Here is a 16,572-nt window from a genome sequence, read left to right as displayed (position 1 = left end):
AATTGATTTCACAATCCATAATGGATCACGACCTGCACTTTGAATAACGATGCTTCAGAGAGAAGCTTGACTACTGCCTGGCCCTGGCCTGTATGCTTCTCATCCTTGAATAACATAAGGTCAGGCATTGGTTATCTTCTGGGCAAGAGTCCAGCTCTGAATACCCACAGGGAAAATGCCCAAGATCCAGTAATTTGTTTTATCTTGATCTAAGGCTCATTTTCCCCACCCCCTCACCCTCCACCCTCAACTTGGGTCATCCCTTTTGGCCTCTTTCCCTCTGCTGTTAAGCCTCTCTTGCTGGCTACCTAGGGCTTCTGTCTTCTCAGAATTCCCTGGGAATTCTTATTATAGATACTATTAGTCAGTATAATACCCACTTGGTATAGTGAATTTAGACTTGACCCTTTTAATGGGAATCAGGAACTCTATTCAAGGGCAAGTATCAAAAAAGGCCAATACTTAAATACATACCTCAGTGCTCCTCAGGCACATGGAAGCCAAACTCAGCATTTTCTCTCCCTAGGACCACTGCTAGAATATTCCTTCCCCTCAGATATTCAGCCAGCTTCTTGCAGTGGCTGATTTTATGTGTTAAGCCTGTTGGCCTAACAGGACATTTATAACATTCTGTTAACATCATGCAAGACTGCTTATTTAAAAGGAAAGAGAAGTAATTGGCAGCTCATGGGATGCCCCGGACACTGTGCTAAGAAGTACTTGATCTCTGTCATTTCCTTTGGTATTTGTAACACCTCGATGTGAGAAAAATACTATCTAACCAGCTCTTTCACGTAGCTGTTTGGTAGAGCTGGGGTTTGAGCCCATAGCTGTCCAGTCCCAAATCTGTTCTAATTCTAACCTGTTCTGCCGAAATGAAAATTAAAACAATGTAATACCATAGTTTACTTATCAGATGGGCAGCCTTTTCTTTTTCTTTTTTTAAATGATGATGCTCACTGTTGATCCAGGGTTTTGAAATGGCTGCTGCTTATATGTACACTGGTAAGAATATGAGTCACCTACTGCTTTTCTGGTAAGAGTATGAGTTACCTACCACTTTTCTGGAGGCAGTTTTGCAGTATGTAGCAAGTATCTTCATAATATTGAATCTTTCTTCTAGCATTTCTAAGAATTTATCCTGAGGAATTAATGAGGGAAACAGATTTATGTATATGAATATTAATCTTAACTTTGTTTGAAGAAAGATTCAGAATGAGCTAAGTGCTTAAGAATCAAAAAAAGGATTATGAAATGATGCATCTACACCTACGTCTTAAAATTCTAGGCTGCCTTTAAATTGCTTTTGAATATTTAATGAGAAAATGCTCCTGATAGAATAAGAAAGGTAAGCAGGATGAATATCATGATCCCAGTTGAAAATAAAATGGGGTTATGAATCTATATAGATGTAGAACAGAAGCCTGAAATGAAACACCCTTGAATTTTACAAGTAATTTGAATGAGAACAAAATAACACACGAAGGATACTAGGAAATGGTATTTTCTAGGAAGGTTGCTTTAAGATTCTCAGTTTTTCTCATGAGACTTTTAAAAAATGGGATTTATTCTTCTCCATGTTGAGGGTCTGACTGCCACGAATTACTTGGGAATCTTGTTTTAAACTCTTAGATATGAATAAGGCTTGTTTCCTCCCCTATTGGGTATTTAGTGTGACTTCTTATCCATATGAGGATCCAGTATTATTTTATTATTATGATCTTTGTAAGGTGCAGGTTTAAAATAACTTAGATTCATAGAGTTGCCCCCGCCCCATGTTTTATTATGACATTGTTCTAACATACAGGAAAAGTTGAAAGAATTTTGCAGGAAGTACCTCCAAACTCACCATCTAGGACTCTATTAACATTTTACGTTATTTGCTTTACTGCGGTCTGTGTAACTATCCCACTGTCTATTTGTGTATCCACTTTTTTTTTTTTTTTTTTGGATGCATTCTAAGCTGGTTGCAGACTTCAGTACATTTCCCAGAATCATGAAGGTTTTAGGCTTAAGAGTGATTTTCGAACTTAAAAAAAAAAGATAGAAAATTGACATCTTACACCGATAGCAACAGAAGGGACGTATGTGGCGCTGCCCTGGTGGAAGCAGAATGAGGTCTGGAGTTCCCTTTTCGGCCTCTTCTCCATCTTCCGCTTTATCAAGGATTTCTTGACACAGTTTGAAACACAGCCCTCCTGCCTTCATTTCCACTTGAGAAAACTGGACCCAGTCGTGTTCCGTGACTTGCCCAAGGTTGTGGAGTAAGTCATGGCTGAACTAGGAGTCAAATCCAAGTCTACTGATTTTGATTGCCGTGACTCTTGAAGATCGTAGCCGCCCAGAGCTGTAGCATCACAGGATCTTAGCGTTAGAACTAATCATAAAGTTATTTGTTCTGTCATTCCTCTTGTTTTCCTTTAATTATGATGTAGCCACCTGCTCTTCTTTTGTGGCAGTGTAAGCATGCTTATTTTGGGAATAGATCTTGACATAAAAGAGAAGGGAGCTGTGCTGTTGGAATAAATTTCCGATGTGGGATCAAAGGTCCTATCCTGAGAGGATGACTTGGATTATCTGTAAAAACCATATTATGACTTAATGGTCTAGTGAAAGTCATGATTTAAAATAATTGTGATATTTTATAGTATGTGTAAATGTGGCTATTATAATGGACTCCACCTGCTAATTTGAATTTGTTTTCATTAAAAATTTTTTTGAAATAAAAAGATTTTTAAAAATCCACAGTTAATTGCCTGTAATTGCAGCATTACACAAAGTAAAATTTACCTCTTCAGCGTGGAAATGCATTGAAAAGCAAGTGTGTTTGTACTTAAACAGTTGTTATTTCTGATTATATAGAATATAACTTTTAGAAAGTGCATGGTGTCACCAGTTACCAAAACTGTTTTCTTTTTCTAATCTGAAAATCCAGTGAAAAAGAGGAGGAACTGGCACAGGCATGACTACACCGAAATTGACGATGGCTCCAAACCAGTGCAGGCTGGGACCAGGACTTTTGTTCAGGAGTTACGTTCTCGAGTCTTCCCAAGGTACGGAAACTTGTTGTGACCAAAGACAATTGGAGAGTGTTACCTGGTAACGTGACATTATCTAAAGCAATGTTTTCGAATTTCAGGTTGCAACCCCATTATTCTCAGATTTTTACCTTTTTTTTTTTTTTTTTTTTAATAAATAGAAAATATCGGCATGTTGTTAGCAACAGGAATAAGTAAGTGCAGTTTCACGAACTATTGTGTCCTATATGTGTACTGGGTCACCTTATAAAAATATATTCACTGTTGATCTCTGTCCAGAAACTCTGCGATACACTAAGCCTGGTGCTGGGTTCCTTCTGCTGTACAGCTGCTGCTTCTCTTTCTCTTTTACCTCATCTCTTCTGATTTTCAAACTTGGGTTTTTTCTTAGGTAGTTTGCATCTCTCTCTCTACCCTAGGGCTACCAGAGGGACCCATAACCATGGCTTGGCCTCTCTGGGGACAGCAGGACCAGGCTTCTTGATTTTTTAAAGTTAATGGAAAGTGTTTGACTTATCTGTGGCTCAAAGAGAGTCAAAAGTATGATCCAGCTTTGAATCATGCTAATTGAGATCATTTCCTGCTTGCTGCCTGACATCTATTTAAAGTGATAATGCTTAATAGCCTTTTACACAGATCATATCCAGGCTTGTGAAAGAGGGGAGGCACGATTTAAATTTAAATCACAACATCACGTGCAGCCTCTTATGGAATTATTTCAGATCCTGTGACTATAAAACCCTTGACGTTGCCTCACAGCCTTTACATTCCGGTCTGTCCCCTTCCCCTTAATCCAGAAACCTAGAATTGATACGTGCCTCGTGTTGGCTCCCTCAGGTCTACTGAGGTTTCCACAGTGGTTTCCACATGACTTTTGTGATATTAAAGTCCCTAGTCTCAACATTTCTCTTTTCTCAGTTTCAAAGGGGTTAGGAGAATGTTTGTTTTCCTTGATTGGTTCAGAGTCTAGGGCCAGAGTTTCTGGCCTGGGCCTACGGACTGGCTTCAGACAGGCATGTGAGTTTCTTACAACTGTATAAACAGTTCAGTGTCAGTATGTGAATGTACATTTTTCAGGAAGAGGAGCCATAGCTTTTATTTTTTTCGAATAGGTTTGTGACCCAAAAGAATAGTGTTAAAAATCCTGGCTATGCCGGTGGCTTCTCTGCCAAAGTAATCACTAACGAGAGCAAGTTATGGAGATGGTCACAGATGTCTAAATTGTAATTACCATTAATTAAAGGTCTTTGGTTTTCTTTTGTTTAACTCTGTAAACCTTCATATCATTTAAAACCAGAGAGTGACAATAATTAGTTAAATTACACATACTTGATGTGATTAACACACCAAGTGTATAAGATAAAGTGAATGGGTTATCTTTCTCCTCCCCTGTTTTAAGACTTAGTGTAAGCCTTATGGGGCGCCTGGGTGGCGCAGTCGGTTAAGCGTCCGACTTCAGCCAGGTCACGATCTCGCGGTCCGTGAGTTCGAGCCCTGCGTCGGGCTCTGGGCTGATGGCTCGGAGCCTGGAGCCTGTTTCCGATTCTGTGTCTCCCTCTCTCTCTGCCCCTCCCCCGTTCATGCTCTGTCTCTCTCTGTCCCAAAAATAAATAAACGTTGAAAAAAAAATTAAAAAAAATAAATAAATAAATAAAAAAAAAAAGACTTAGTGTAAGCCTTTTGTCTACATAATTACATTTAAGATACTTATGTTTAGGAGCGCCTGGGTGGCTGAGTTGGTTAGGCGTCTGACCCTCGATATCGGCTCAGGGCATGATCTCATGGTTTGTGGGTTTGAGCCCTGTGTCAGGCTCCGCACTGATGGTGTGGAGCCTGCTTGGAATTCTGTCTTTCCCTCTCTGTCTCTCTCTGCCCCTCCGCAGCTCATGTGTGTGTGTTCTCTCTCTCCCAAAATAAACTTATAAATAAATAAAGTATTTTAGTTTATAGATGTATGAATATATAAATATATATGCATCTAATTTTTTAAATGGGGTTATGTTATGCAAATGATGTGCAGCTTTTTTAATTCTATTATATTTCATTTGTGTCTTTCTCTATGTGTACAAAAATGTACCTCCCTCCTTAACTGCTGTGTAGTATGCAGTTGTGTATATTCGCCATAATTTACTTAACTGTCCCTCTGTGATACATGTGTAGTTTGTCACCAGTTTTTTTCTCTCGCAGATACTAGATTTTAATAGGTTTTAAAAAAAAAACTGTGTTTTTAAGCACTTGTGTTTATGTATTTTTGATCGACAGGGGAAGTAAAACACCAAACGTTAAAGATCAGGGTGTACAAGTGATTCGAAATTCTCCTTTAGGTTGGAGTTCAAGGAAGTGTTTGATTGTCAGAGGTTGGGGAAGGAGGGAAACTGGGGGGTGGGGGGGAGTAGAAGGTAGTACAGAACTCAGTGAGTCCGGTGAAGGAGATCTACACCCTCCAAATGTAAGACTATCCAGGAAAAGTCTATCTCATTTTGGGGAGCCTCAAACCGACCTTTTCTTATTGAGAGGGTGGACAGAGCCAGTAATTCAGAGAACTGGTACCTCTTGTCTTTTCTTTGACGGCTAAGCCACGGATGACATCAAGACGGTTAAGGTCTCGTTGTGTAAATGGAAACTCTTGTGATCTAACCTATAATGCAAGGGTTGCACTTATTTGAATGTATGGCAGCTGCATTCTGGGAGCAATTGGGAGATAAAATCTAGAACTTCCCTTAAGGAGATCTTCAATTTATGGCAAGAGAGAGGACAGTGAAAAGGGGCAAACCACACTTAAGTGTAATGCCTGTGGAGTGTTAATCATCAGAGAGGGCGTGTGGGGTTATCCTTTTTTAGTGGCTTAAGGTGACTGCTTACTGGAACTTGTGAAATACTTGTGGTACCAGATAATTTAAGTCAGGAGTTCATTCTGGACGTTTGTCTCAGTGGGCAGGGACTGTGAGAGCCAGTCTGCCTGTGTTGTGCAGGACAGCAGTGAATTGTTCAATGGCCATGAGACTTTGAAATGTCTGAGAAGTATTTATGTAGAATTTTATAGCCAGATGGAATCTGATCTGTTTTACTTATCCTGACACTAATTTTTATTCTGATGTGCCCCTTCCCTTTTGCTCTTCTGATTTCCTACACGACTTGTGTTGAGTGGCTTCTGATCTAGTTACTTTTTTTAAATTCAGCCACTCATTACAACAAATTGTAATCACCCTATTATTATATTCTCTCTTCTAGCATAGTTTTCCTAAACATTTACATCTTGAAATATATATATTTTGCTGTAATTTTTTTCTCTTGTGTTAGTGAAGGCATCTAATACATCTGTTTTTTTTCCAATTATATGTATTGGACTAATTATGAATTTTACTTTAGGATAGTAAAAGAGACTTTATAAAAACATTTTTTATAGAATGGAGAATTCGGTACGACAGGTTGAGAGCTGCTGATATGGACAATAATGCAGTGTATGAATTAACCCATTACCAGACTATTTTTTTAAAACTGAACTTAACAACAAAGATGACATTTTATCCTTCTGTTTTCCTTAGTGCCGATGAAATCATTGTAAAGATGCATGGCAGCCAGCTGACACAAAGATACTTGGAGAAACATGGATTTGAAGTTCCTATTATGGTCCCCAAATTAGATGACCTGGGACTCAGGCTCCCTCCACCTGCTTTTTCAGTCATGGATGTGGAACGCTATGTAGGTACGCACTTGATTCCTTTAAGTACTTGGGAGAATGCGGTAAAAGTAATAGTGGTATTGTCCTAATAACATGAGAAGTTAAGTGAGGAGATGTTAATTTAGTTCAGTTTTCTGGGTCAGGAAAAGTGAAATTCAGTATCACCTATATTGAAAACTATTTCTTCTCAGCAGACCTACAATTACCAGGAAAACAGAATGAAACAGTGTATCTATTCTTATTTACTCAGGCTCACCATGCTGCTTTTTTTTGTCATCAAATTCTCTGGTACTTGCTTAGGAAAAACCGTAACTGAGGTGTAACTGTAAATACTAAGAAAGACACTGGGAAGCCGGACGGGTTCATTCAGAGAGGAATCTCTGGGTCCTGGTGTTGTAGTGGCCTCCTGTGTGTAGAGAAAGACTAGAAAAAAGAGGAGACCATTTTCAAGGCTGTTTTTATATTAACGACTTGATGATATTGCCACTTAATGATGTATGGACTCCATTTGTGATGTTGAGGCCCAGAAAGGCTTAAGAAACAGGAGGGAAAACCATTTATGTCTTGCCATCTTCTTGACATTTTCAGTCATTTTGTTCCTTCTCATCATGCTATTTATAGATAAAACTGACTCTGTAGATCTCATTCCTTGTCAGCTGTAGATAGAGATTTTTTGAGGGTTAGATCTCAAATCTCCCTTGACTCAGAATTGTACATTTACTGTGATACATTATCTCCTGAGTCTGAAATGTCTGAGGACTTCTTCTTTTATTGAGCTGCTGGTTGACAGTTTTTATTGATAACTGTTTCACTGAGGAAACCCGGTTAAATGTCATGACTTCACATTCAGCTAATTTTGAGTTATTTGATGAATCAGGGGATGAGGCTGAGGTTTAACCTGAACCTGTTTGCATAAATAGCACTGTAGAGTCAGTGGCTAGCGAAAAAATATTCAAATGACTGGATAGCTTCCTTTTCAGCACTGCAAGATGCCTTGGTTAACAATCGTATTGCCTCTGAAGTATAAAATAAAGTCTACTAGGTAATACTTTAAAGTTAAAGTAAGAAAATGGCATTTATTTGAATTCTTTTTCAAATTGGTTATTGCCGTGTTTTGAATTCCGCTTGTCCTGTAGCACATTGCAGAACTGGTGATGCTTCCCGGGGGGACAGTGCACTGGTGTGCAGGCGACACCTCATGGTTTTATAGGAAAGTTATAAATTAATCCCAATTCACAACTCCTCTCACATGCACTAATAGGAACTGATTTTTGCTTCCTAACCACTGGCTTTTTTCTTGAAGCAGAATATTAGAAGAGGAGACCCTACCTGGCAAGCAGAAATTGTCTGTTGTGGTTACCTTGCTCACTAGTTCCGCAGAGACTGATTGGTTTTTCTAAATGATAGAATCTTATAGAAGATACTTCTCAAAGAAGTTATAGAAGCAAAAGGAGGAAGTCAGTCCGCTCATTTTATGCGTGAGGAAATGGAGAATCCGAGCATGTGGTGCACTTTGCACGTACCAATAGAATGCATTTTTGTCAGTATGAGCTGCACACGAAAAATCACTAGCGTATGGAAAACTTTGTAAACATTTAGGTTTTCACACTCAGTGTTAATGAGTAACTCTGTCTTCATTGCTTTATTCTTTCCCTCAAAAACTGCCCCCTTTTTCAAAAGTTCCAGTTGGACTTAAAAAGCAAGAATACAGGCAGATTCTTTGTCTAGGCTATGTTAGTTTTATAGCTGGCTGAAGTGAATATGGTCTTTTAAATATTTTTGTTTAGGGCATCTATTGATGTAACTCTTAAGCCCGATAATAAGACTATAATTTTTCTCTGCAGGTGGTGACAAAGTGATAGATGTCATTGATGTGGCAAGGCAGGCAGACAGCAAAATGACACTTCACAATTATGTTAAATACTTCATGAATCCTAACAGACCAAAAGTGTTAAATGTGATCAGCCTTGAATTTTCAGATACAAAGTGAGTAGTTCTGGACATTTTGGTTTAGTCTTCTCAGTGTTAGCTGAATGTAGTTAAATGATACATTTATTTTAGTAAGAACTATAATTATTACTTCTAAAGTGGTCCAGTGATAGCAATGTTGTGCATTTTGCTTTGGCACACACAGAGAATATTTAGAAATATGATGAATTTTAAACTTTATTGGTGTTAACCTTGAGTTCCAGTTAATTTCTTGGTTTGGGTTGAGATGGGGGATGAAATTTTAAGAACTCATTTGCATGACGTGGGTATATGTATATGCATGTGTTTGTTTTTTTTTAAAGGATGTCTGAATTGGTGGAGGTCCCTGATATAGCCAGAAAACTGTCCTGGGTGGAAAATTATTGGCCAGATGATTCAGTTTTTCCCAAGCCATTTGTTCAGAAATATTGCTTAATGGGAGTTCAAGACAGCTACACAGATTTCCATATTGACTTTGGGGGAACTTCAGTTTGGTACCATGTCCTCTGGGTAAGATTGGTATATTTCTCTGTTCCCTTATTGCCAGAAACACATAATCTTGTTTTTCCAGGAATGCATTCGTTTGCTATAAATGACATTTGTAAAGAGGGAAGTTTTTGTGCTTTTTAAGTAGGATCTATCATTTTACCTTTAAGTATTATGTTGTTGGTTTTTAAGTCTCAAGTAATGGAGGGGCCACCATGAGTTTTTAATTTATATTTAGATTCCTTTTTTTTTTGTCTCCATCTTATAAGTTGGTCTCTTTTAGCCTTTTGTCTCTGTTTCCTCTTTCTCCTAGTCAATGATCAGTTAATCCCTGAATCAAATACCTGATTATAGCAAAATTACAGTAGTAATTGCTTCTGATCTTAAGGGCAGGCCAGGACAGCTAGTTGGATAAATTGGGAATGCCCACAAAGCTGCTATTTTTTCTTGGCAGCTTATATTCACCGTGCTTTAGCTAGAATTGCATTATTTGGTACAGTAGCCACTGGCCACACGTGGCTAAATTTAAGTAATAATAATTAAATACAATTTAAAATTCAGTTCCTTATTTGCACTAGCCACATTTCAAGTGCTCAGCAGCCACATGTGGCTTATGACTCGTGTATTGGATAGCACAGATAAAAAACATTTCTATCATCACACAAAGTTCTGTTGGACGGTGCTGGTCGAGAACCACATCTTCATCTATATACAATGCCTGTGCATCTGTGATGCTCTGGACTGTATTTGATGCTGTGTCCTTGAGCTTCTGTTCCTTTTCTCTAGGAGAAGGCAAAGGGTTAGTTGATGAAATGAAGTTTATTTATAGGCCTTTAAAAATAATCATATTGTAGATCTTAGGGGCAAGGGCAGAGTTTGCAGAGATGCCTCTCTGTGACCTGGGCCTGTTAACATGTATTTACTTGCATACTTTGAAAATGAGATCAGTAAGATGTTCATGATTCTTTACCCTCCTCTCTTCTAACTGCTTCTCCGATGCTGTCTTACTGACTTCTGCTCGGATTTTGGCGGGGGAGGGGAGGAGTTTTAGCTTTTGTGAAGATGTTTATTAAGGGCAAGAGCTATTGATCAGGTTTGTGAAAGGTGTCCTTTTGAGCCTAAAAAATCTGATAATTATGTAATTTAACTTAGATCGTTGTACTGGAAAATTGCATCACTGTAGGGCGTCTTAAGAATGGTGCTTTTTTTTTTCTTCAAAAATAGTGTGATTGCTTCCTTCTAGGGTGAGAAGATTTTCTATTTGATAAAACCAACAGATGAAAACTTGGCACTCTATGAGTCTTGGAGTTCATCTGTGACCCAGAGTGAGGTGTTCTTTGGAGATAAAGTGGATAAGTGCTACAAATGTGTGGTAAAGCAGGGACATACATTATTTGTTCCTACAGGTAAGGCTTTAATCCCATTCCCGTACCCCATGGTTGATACTCAGTCACATGAAGCTGGCTTTTTATTAGAACCTCTGGCTTTAACATGCTTGGAAAGTAGCTTTGCATAGCCTGAGAGATAATCCTGATTTTAGACTTTTCACTGCTTTGTCCGTTAGAGGGCTTCTCTTGTAGTTAGGACCTGTTTCAGAATTGTGTTTTTTGTCATTTGCCTTCATTTTAATTTTTATTCAGATAAAATTCACAAACCATGATATTTATCCTTTTAACATATAAGAGTGAGTGGTTTTTAGTAGATTAACAAAGTTGTGACCCATACCACTTCCAGAACATTTCATCACCTCAAAAAGAAACCCTGTACCAATTAGTTGGCATTCCCCATTCCGCCCCCCCCCCCCCCTGAGCCCCTGGCAACCACTTAATGTACTTCCTGTCTCTTTGGATTTGCCTGTTCTGGACATTTCATATATAATATGCGGGGTGCATGGCCTTCTGTATTTAGCTTCTTTTAGTTAGCATAATGTTTACTAGGTTTATCCATGTTGTAGCACATGAGTGCTTCATTAGTTTTTATGGACAAATGATATGCCACTGTATAGATATACCACATTTTGCTTATCCATTTGTCAGTTGATGGACATTGGGTTGTTTCCGCTTTTTGGCTATTATGAATTGTGATGCTTTGAACATTTGTGTACAAGTTTTTGTGTGGAGCTATGTTTTCATTTCTCTTTGGTTGTATATATACCTAGTAATGGAATTGTGGGTCATACAGTTTATGACGTTTAACTTTTTGAGGAACTGCTAAACTTTTCCAGATGGTTGTACCATTTTACATTCCCACCAGCAATGTACACATGTTCTGATTTCTCCACGTCTATACCAATGCTGTAATTATCTTTTTTATTTTGACTGTTCTAGTAGGTGTGAAGTAATGGTATCTTATTATGGTTTTGATTTGCATTTCCTTAATGAGTAGTGATGCTGAACTTTTTTCTTGTGCTTAATGTGGCTATTTGTATCTCTTTGGAGAAATGTCTATTCATATCCTCTGCCCATTTTTAAGTTGGGTTATTTGTCTTTTTATTGTTGAGTTTTAAGTGTTCTTGATCTATTCTGTATACTAGATATATGATCTAGATATATCCAGATATGTGATTTGCAGGTGACTCTCCTATTGTGTGGCTTATCTTTTCACTTTCTTTATATGTTCATTGTAATGTCCTTTCCACAAAATTTTGAAATTTTGATGACACCCTTTCAATTTTAATTAGTTGGCTCTACATTGCTGCCGAAGGCCAAGTCTGCTTTAAGAATCTGGGCTGCTGTCCTGGGACATTCTGGAGACAGCGGGTATATTTTGAGGGACCCTGGGAAGGGATTGAATACCAGCCTTAGCTATAACCTCAAGTATAGGTATCAGGTCAGTCACTTTGAGTTGTGACTGAATGCAGGGTATGGACTCTCCAAGCCAGTGGTTTTGAGAAGTATGTTTTTCTGATGTGGGTGACCTTCCTTAATGGCTGCAGAGTTCACAGGGATCTGTCGCCGCAGGTCTGGCTTTGTTGCCTTGCCTCTGGTGTATATAACAATAAATATGTATTGAATAAATGAAGAATAAATGCCTAGAACTGCCAGAATTTAGAAATCTCGATGAGTATCAATATTTTTATTGTGAGTGGGTTCAGCTCCTCCCTTCAATCCTCTTCCCAGGGCACCCTTTTATAACAAATATTTTGTTATGCCCTCTTCAAAATCTTGAATTCATATTCTTTGATGATATAACCTCCAGTAACCAATAATTTCCCCCAAAATGTAATGCTCTAACTAGAATAGAAAGAAGAAATTAAAAAGTAATTTATAGTAAAATACAATTTTATATGTGCCTGTTCAGACAAGTGTATGATTGGCAACTGAAATTCTTTAGCATTGGTGTAGATTAATGGTTCTCAGATATCACTGAGCATTAGAATCACCTGGAAGGCTTATTAAAACTCAGATTGCTAGGCCTCATCCCCAGCAGTTCTGATTTAGTAGATCTGGGAAGGGGGGGCTGAGAATTTGCATTTCTGACAGGTTCCCAATTGATGCTGATGCTGCTGGTCAGGGGACCACACTTTGAGAACCATTACCGTAGGGACTGTTGCTTTTTTCCAGGGTAGCTGGCAGCTGATAAACTTTCAAACAAACTATACTTTCCTTCAATTTACAGAGTAGGTTGTATTCCTGGGAAATTGTGCCAAATGTGCAAAAAATACTGTTTACATACATAATGGACTTACGGTTTCTAGACTTCAACCCTTAATGACAGATTTTGTACCTGTGTGAGTGCCCAGGAGAGAGTCCTGACTAGTGCAGGACAGGACAGTTTCTTACTGCGTGGAGTGGCCTGCTCATTGCATCCCTGGCTCTCCTTCATGAAATGACAGTAGTGCCTCCTGATCACTGAGACAATCAAAAAAGGTCCTCCAAACTTCCCAAAACATCCTTTATAGACAGTGCTGCCTCTGTGGAGAACCACCGATGTATATATAGGATTCGTAGCTGACAAAAATTTCTAATTTGTGATTTCAGGGTGAAGCTCAAGGCTTTGTGTGCCTTTGAGCACACAAATGGGCACCACATGAAAGTCTTTAAAGAAGTTTTTTTCGGGGCACCTGGGTGGCTTAGTAGGTTAAGCGTCCGACTTCGGCTCAGGTCATGATCTCCTGGTTTGTGAGTTCGAGCCCTGCGTCAGGCTCTGTGCTGACAGCTCAGAGCCTGGATCCTGCTTCAGATTCTGTGTCTGCCCCTCCCATGCTCATGCTCTGTCTCTCTGTCTCTCAATGATAAATAAACGTTAAAAAAAATTTTTTTTTTTTTAATTTTTTTTTTTTCAACATTTATTTATTTTTGGGACAGAGAGAGACAGAGCATGAACGGGGGAGGGGCAGAGAGAGAGGGAGACACAGAATCGGAAACAGGCTCCCGGCTCTGAGCCATCAGCCCAGAGCCCGACGCGGGGCTCGAACTCACGGACCGCGAGATCGTGACCTGGCTGAAGTCGGACGCTTAACCGACTGCGCCACCCAGGCGCCCCTAAAAAATTTTTTAATGAAAAAAAGTTTTTTTCATGTTGTGTTGCAGCATGATGAGAGATCAAAAAATGAAAAATATAAAGAAAATGGGTTCTATTTTAGTAGCTGATTTTTACGTGCAAACGTGTGTATATATTTATATCAAGGCTTTATGTTCAGCATATGCATATTTCTTTCAAAAGTTAGGCATCATCTCTTAGAAATGATTCTTTCAAAACATTTTTGTGGGGGAAAAAAAAAGACCTCATTTTGATTGTCAACATTTATATTTATAGGACCATAACCTTCCATAATGAAATGTGGGTGATCTACCTTTTTCTTCTTAGAGCCAGGCCTCCAGCTGAGTTCTACTCTTGCTCCTCTGCTTAGTCCCTAAGGCACCACTCGTTTCAGGATGACACTAGAGGAGGGACGTGCTCAGCCAGTCCCAGGTTCATTTCATAGACATGTGCTCAGCTCATTCTAGCCACATTTGACTACTCTCGGAGTAAAATCTTCAATGTGAAGTTGGGTTGTGTTTTTAAACTAAAAAATGAAAACGGCAATAACCACAAAAACCATCACCTATCCTGTACCATGATTTTGTTTGATTGGATCGATGCGTTTGTTTCCTCCAACTCAGCACAGAATCTGGCATATAATAGGCATTTAATGGATACTTAAATGAATGTATCTGTAGATCATAATAGACATTAACTTCTCTAGCTCGGGCGGAGTATGAAGTAAACTGATGTTGATATTGTGAGTTTCTTGTCTCCCAGATAGATAGCACATTTGTTTGGTTTAAATATTGAAAGATCACTGCTTTATGTTCTTTTAACTATTTCAGGGTGGATACATGCTGTGCTCACATCTCAGGACTGTATGGCTTTTGGAGGGAACTTTCTGCACAACCTTAACATTGGCATGCAGCTCAGGTTTGTGTCATCAGTAATTTAAAGGATCTTTTGTTTTTTCTTAAATAGGGCATTGTTTTAAAGTTTCCAAAAAATAAATTCAGCAATATATTTTAATTGAAATCTCACGAAGAAAGGCCCTGAGAAATTATTAGAAATAGGACCTTTAAACAAATGTATTATCTTCAAATTTTGTCAGGAAGGTTCCTTGATGTATTTCAACTCTAAAAACAAAAAGAATCATTTATTCAGTTTGAGGCTAAATGTATCCCTGAATTTCAAAATTTTATAAAAATGGGTGGGTCCTCTCCTTTGACTGTTTTTACAATAAGGGAGATGAACCAAATCCCTCAGGCTCAGGTGTGACGGTGCTGGGGGAAAGTAATTCTAGGTTAGTATTGCTGAACACCTGCTTTAGTTTTGCTGTGGGTAAAGGATTAGCAGCTGTTTCCCCTTCTGTCTGAGAATTTGACCTTTGGATGCCTCTGTTCCCCTTGGTAACCTGAAGAGAGTAGAATGTTACCAGGCTACATTCACTGCTTATGGTAAAATGATTTCTGATTGAGTAACTGCATCACGACTGGGAAAACTAGAGATACCTAGTAGGAAGCCATATCTTTGGGCTTTCCTGAAAGTGGTGACTCTTGTAATTTGCCATACCCACGGGGAACTTGGAAGCTATGTGTCCTTGGAGTTACTACAGAAATACTGGCTCTTACGGGTCAGGAAGCTCTAAGCCAGGGCACCTTACACACCTGTCAGATGTGAATCTTGTTTCTTTACCTGAACTGTCCCTGGGGGAAAGATGGCTCCTGGCTCTATGGACTGCTGCCAGGACTCCCACGGAAGACTGACACTGTGACAAGCTGTGGTTCCTGTCTTCTCACCTTGACCAGTGCCGATTGTGTCCTTGAACCTGAATGCTTAGTAGAGCCTGAAGAAAACTCCCTGAGTGGGTGTTGCAGTGTTGTCCAACACAGGGAGCTCTCTTCTAAGCATACTATTTTACTTATTACGGTGGAACCCTTGTAAAATTCCTTCTACCAAAACTGGGATACAAATTCCGAGGTTCTGATCTTCTGGAAGACCGGTGTTATTCTTCAGTGTACTTTTGTTACGGTCAGTCAGACCTGGATAAGATCACAGTTCCTTCTTACTCAAATGAAGCAGTGCTTAGTAATACACCCTACTTGATAGGGCTTATGTGTTGTGGCCTGCTTGCTTTTATTTTCCTTGAGTTGGTTGCCTCCATTTAACTTTGAAATGCTGATATTAATACTAAATTTCTTCAAATTTTATTTAGGTGTTATGAGATGGAAAAAAGGCTAAAAACACCAGATCTTTTCAAATTCCCTTTCTTTGAAGCCATATGTTGGTTTGTAGCCAAAAATTTGCTGGAAACCTTGAAAGGTAATTACTAATCTTCACATTATGATGTATGATGTTTGTGAATTCCACTGAAAGCCACTGAGAGAAAGGCCCTTTTTTATTATGGTGTAACTGTTGCCCCTATTTGGCTTTTGAAATGCGCGATTTCTCCCTGCCAAGAACCTTTTTAGCAAATCGGAGTCTCTAGTCCGTGGCCTTAAAAATCAGATATATGAAGAGCTGTAGCAGAACAGCATAGGTTATACTGAAAAATGTTCATTTCACCTTGGACTCTAGTAGCCTGCACACACTGTCAGGCATGTAAAAAGGCCTCCCTCACAAAAATGGAGTTTAAGCTAAGAGACTGTTACTGTAATGTGAATTTTTTATGTCCTGAAAGAATCAGGTAGCACCTGTTTCATTGCCCTTAATGACGATTAGGCTGGCCAGTTTCAGGTCCCTGTTAGCACAAAACAGCTGAATGTCAAGCTATGAGTCTGTTGTTGAAAAAAATGTTTTTTGGGAAGGGGAAATTCTTTAATTTAAACCTAGAAGCTACCGGGCACCTGGGTGACTCAGTCAGTTAAGCCTCTGACTTGGGCTTAGGTCCTGATCTCACAGTTTGTGGGTTCAAGCCCCGCGTCAGCCTCT

The 16,572-nt window shown here is 39.0% G+C and overlaps 1 protein-coding gene across 1 annotated transcript in view; it reads left to right on the top strand.

The window, feature by feature from the left end:
• Positions 1-16,572, top strand: part of KDM7A (lysine demethylase 7A) — an 83,106-nt gene that overhangs the window by 38,010 nt on the left and 28,524 nt on the right. Inside the window, exons 3-9 of the mRNA XM_030308560.1 lie at positions 2,936-3,053; positions 6,584-6,744; positions 8,565-8,706; positions 9,012-9,198; positions 10,418-10,580; positions 14,487-14,574; positions 15,857-15,963. Of these exons, the coding sequence (XP_030164420.1) occupies positions 2,936-3,053; positions 6,584-6,744; positions 8,565-8,706; positions 9,012-9,198; positions 10,418-10,580; positions 14,487-14,574; positions 15,857-15,963 (966 nt within the window). The remainder of the gene's footprint in view (positions 1-2,935; positions 3,054-6,583; positions 6,745-8,564; positions 8,707-9,011; positions 9,199-10,417; positions 10,581-14,486; positions 14,575-15,856; positions 15,964-16,572) is intronic.

Source organism: Lynx canadensis, chromosome A2, assembly GCF_007474595.2.
Source record: "Lynx canadensis isolate LIC74 chromosome A2, mLynCan4.pri.v2, whole genome shotgun sequence".
Taxonomy (NCBI): domain Eukaryota; kingdom Metazoa; phylum Chordata; class Mammalia; order Carnivora; family Felidae; genus Lynx; species Lynx canadensis.
This window is presented reverse-complemented; position numbering and strand designations above follow the sequence as displayed.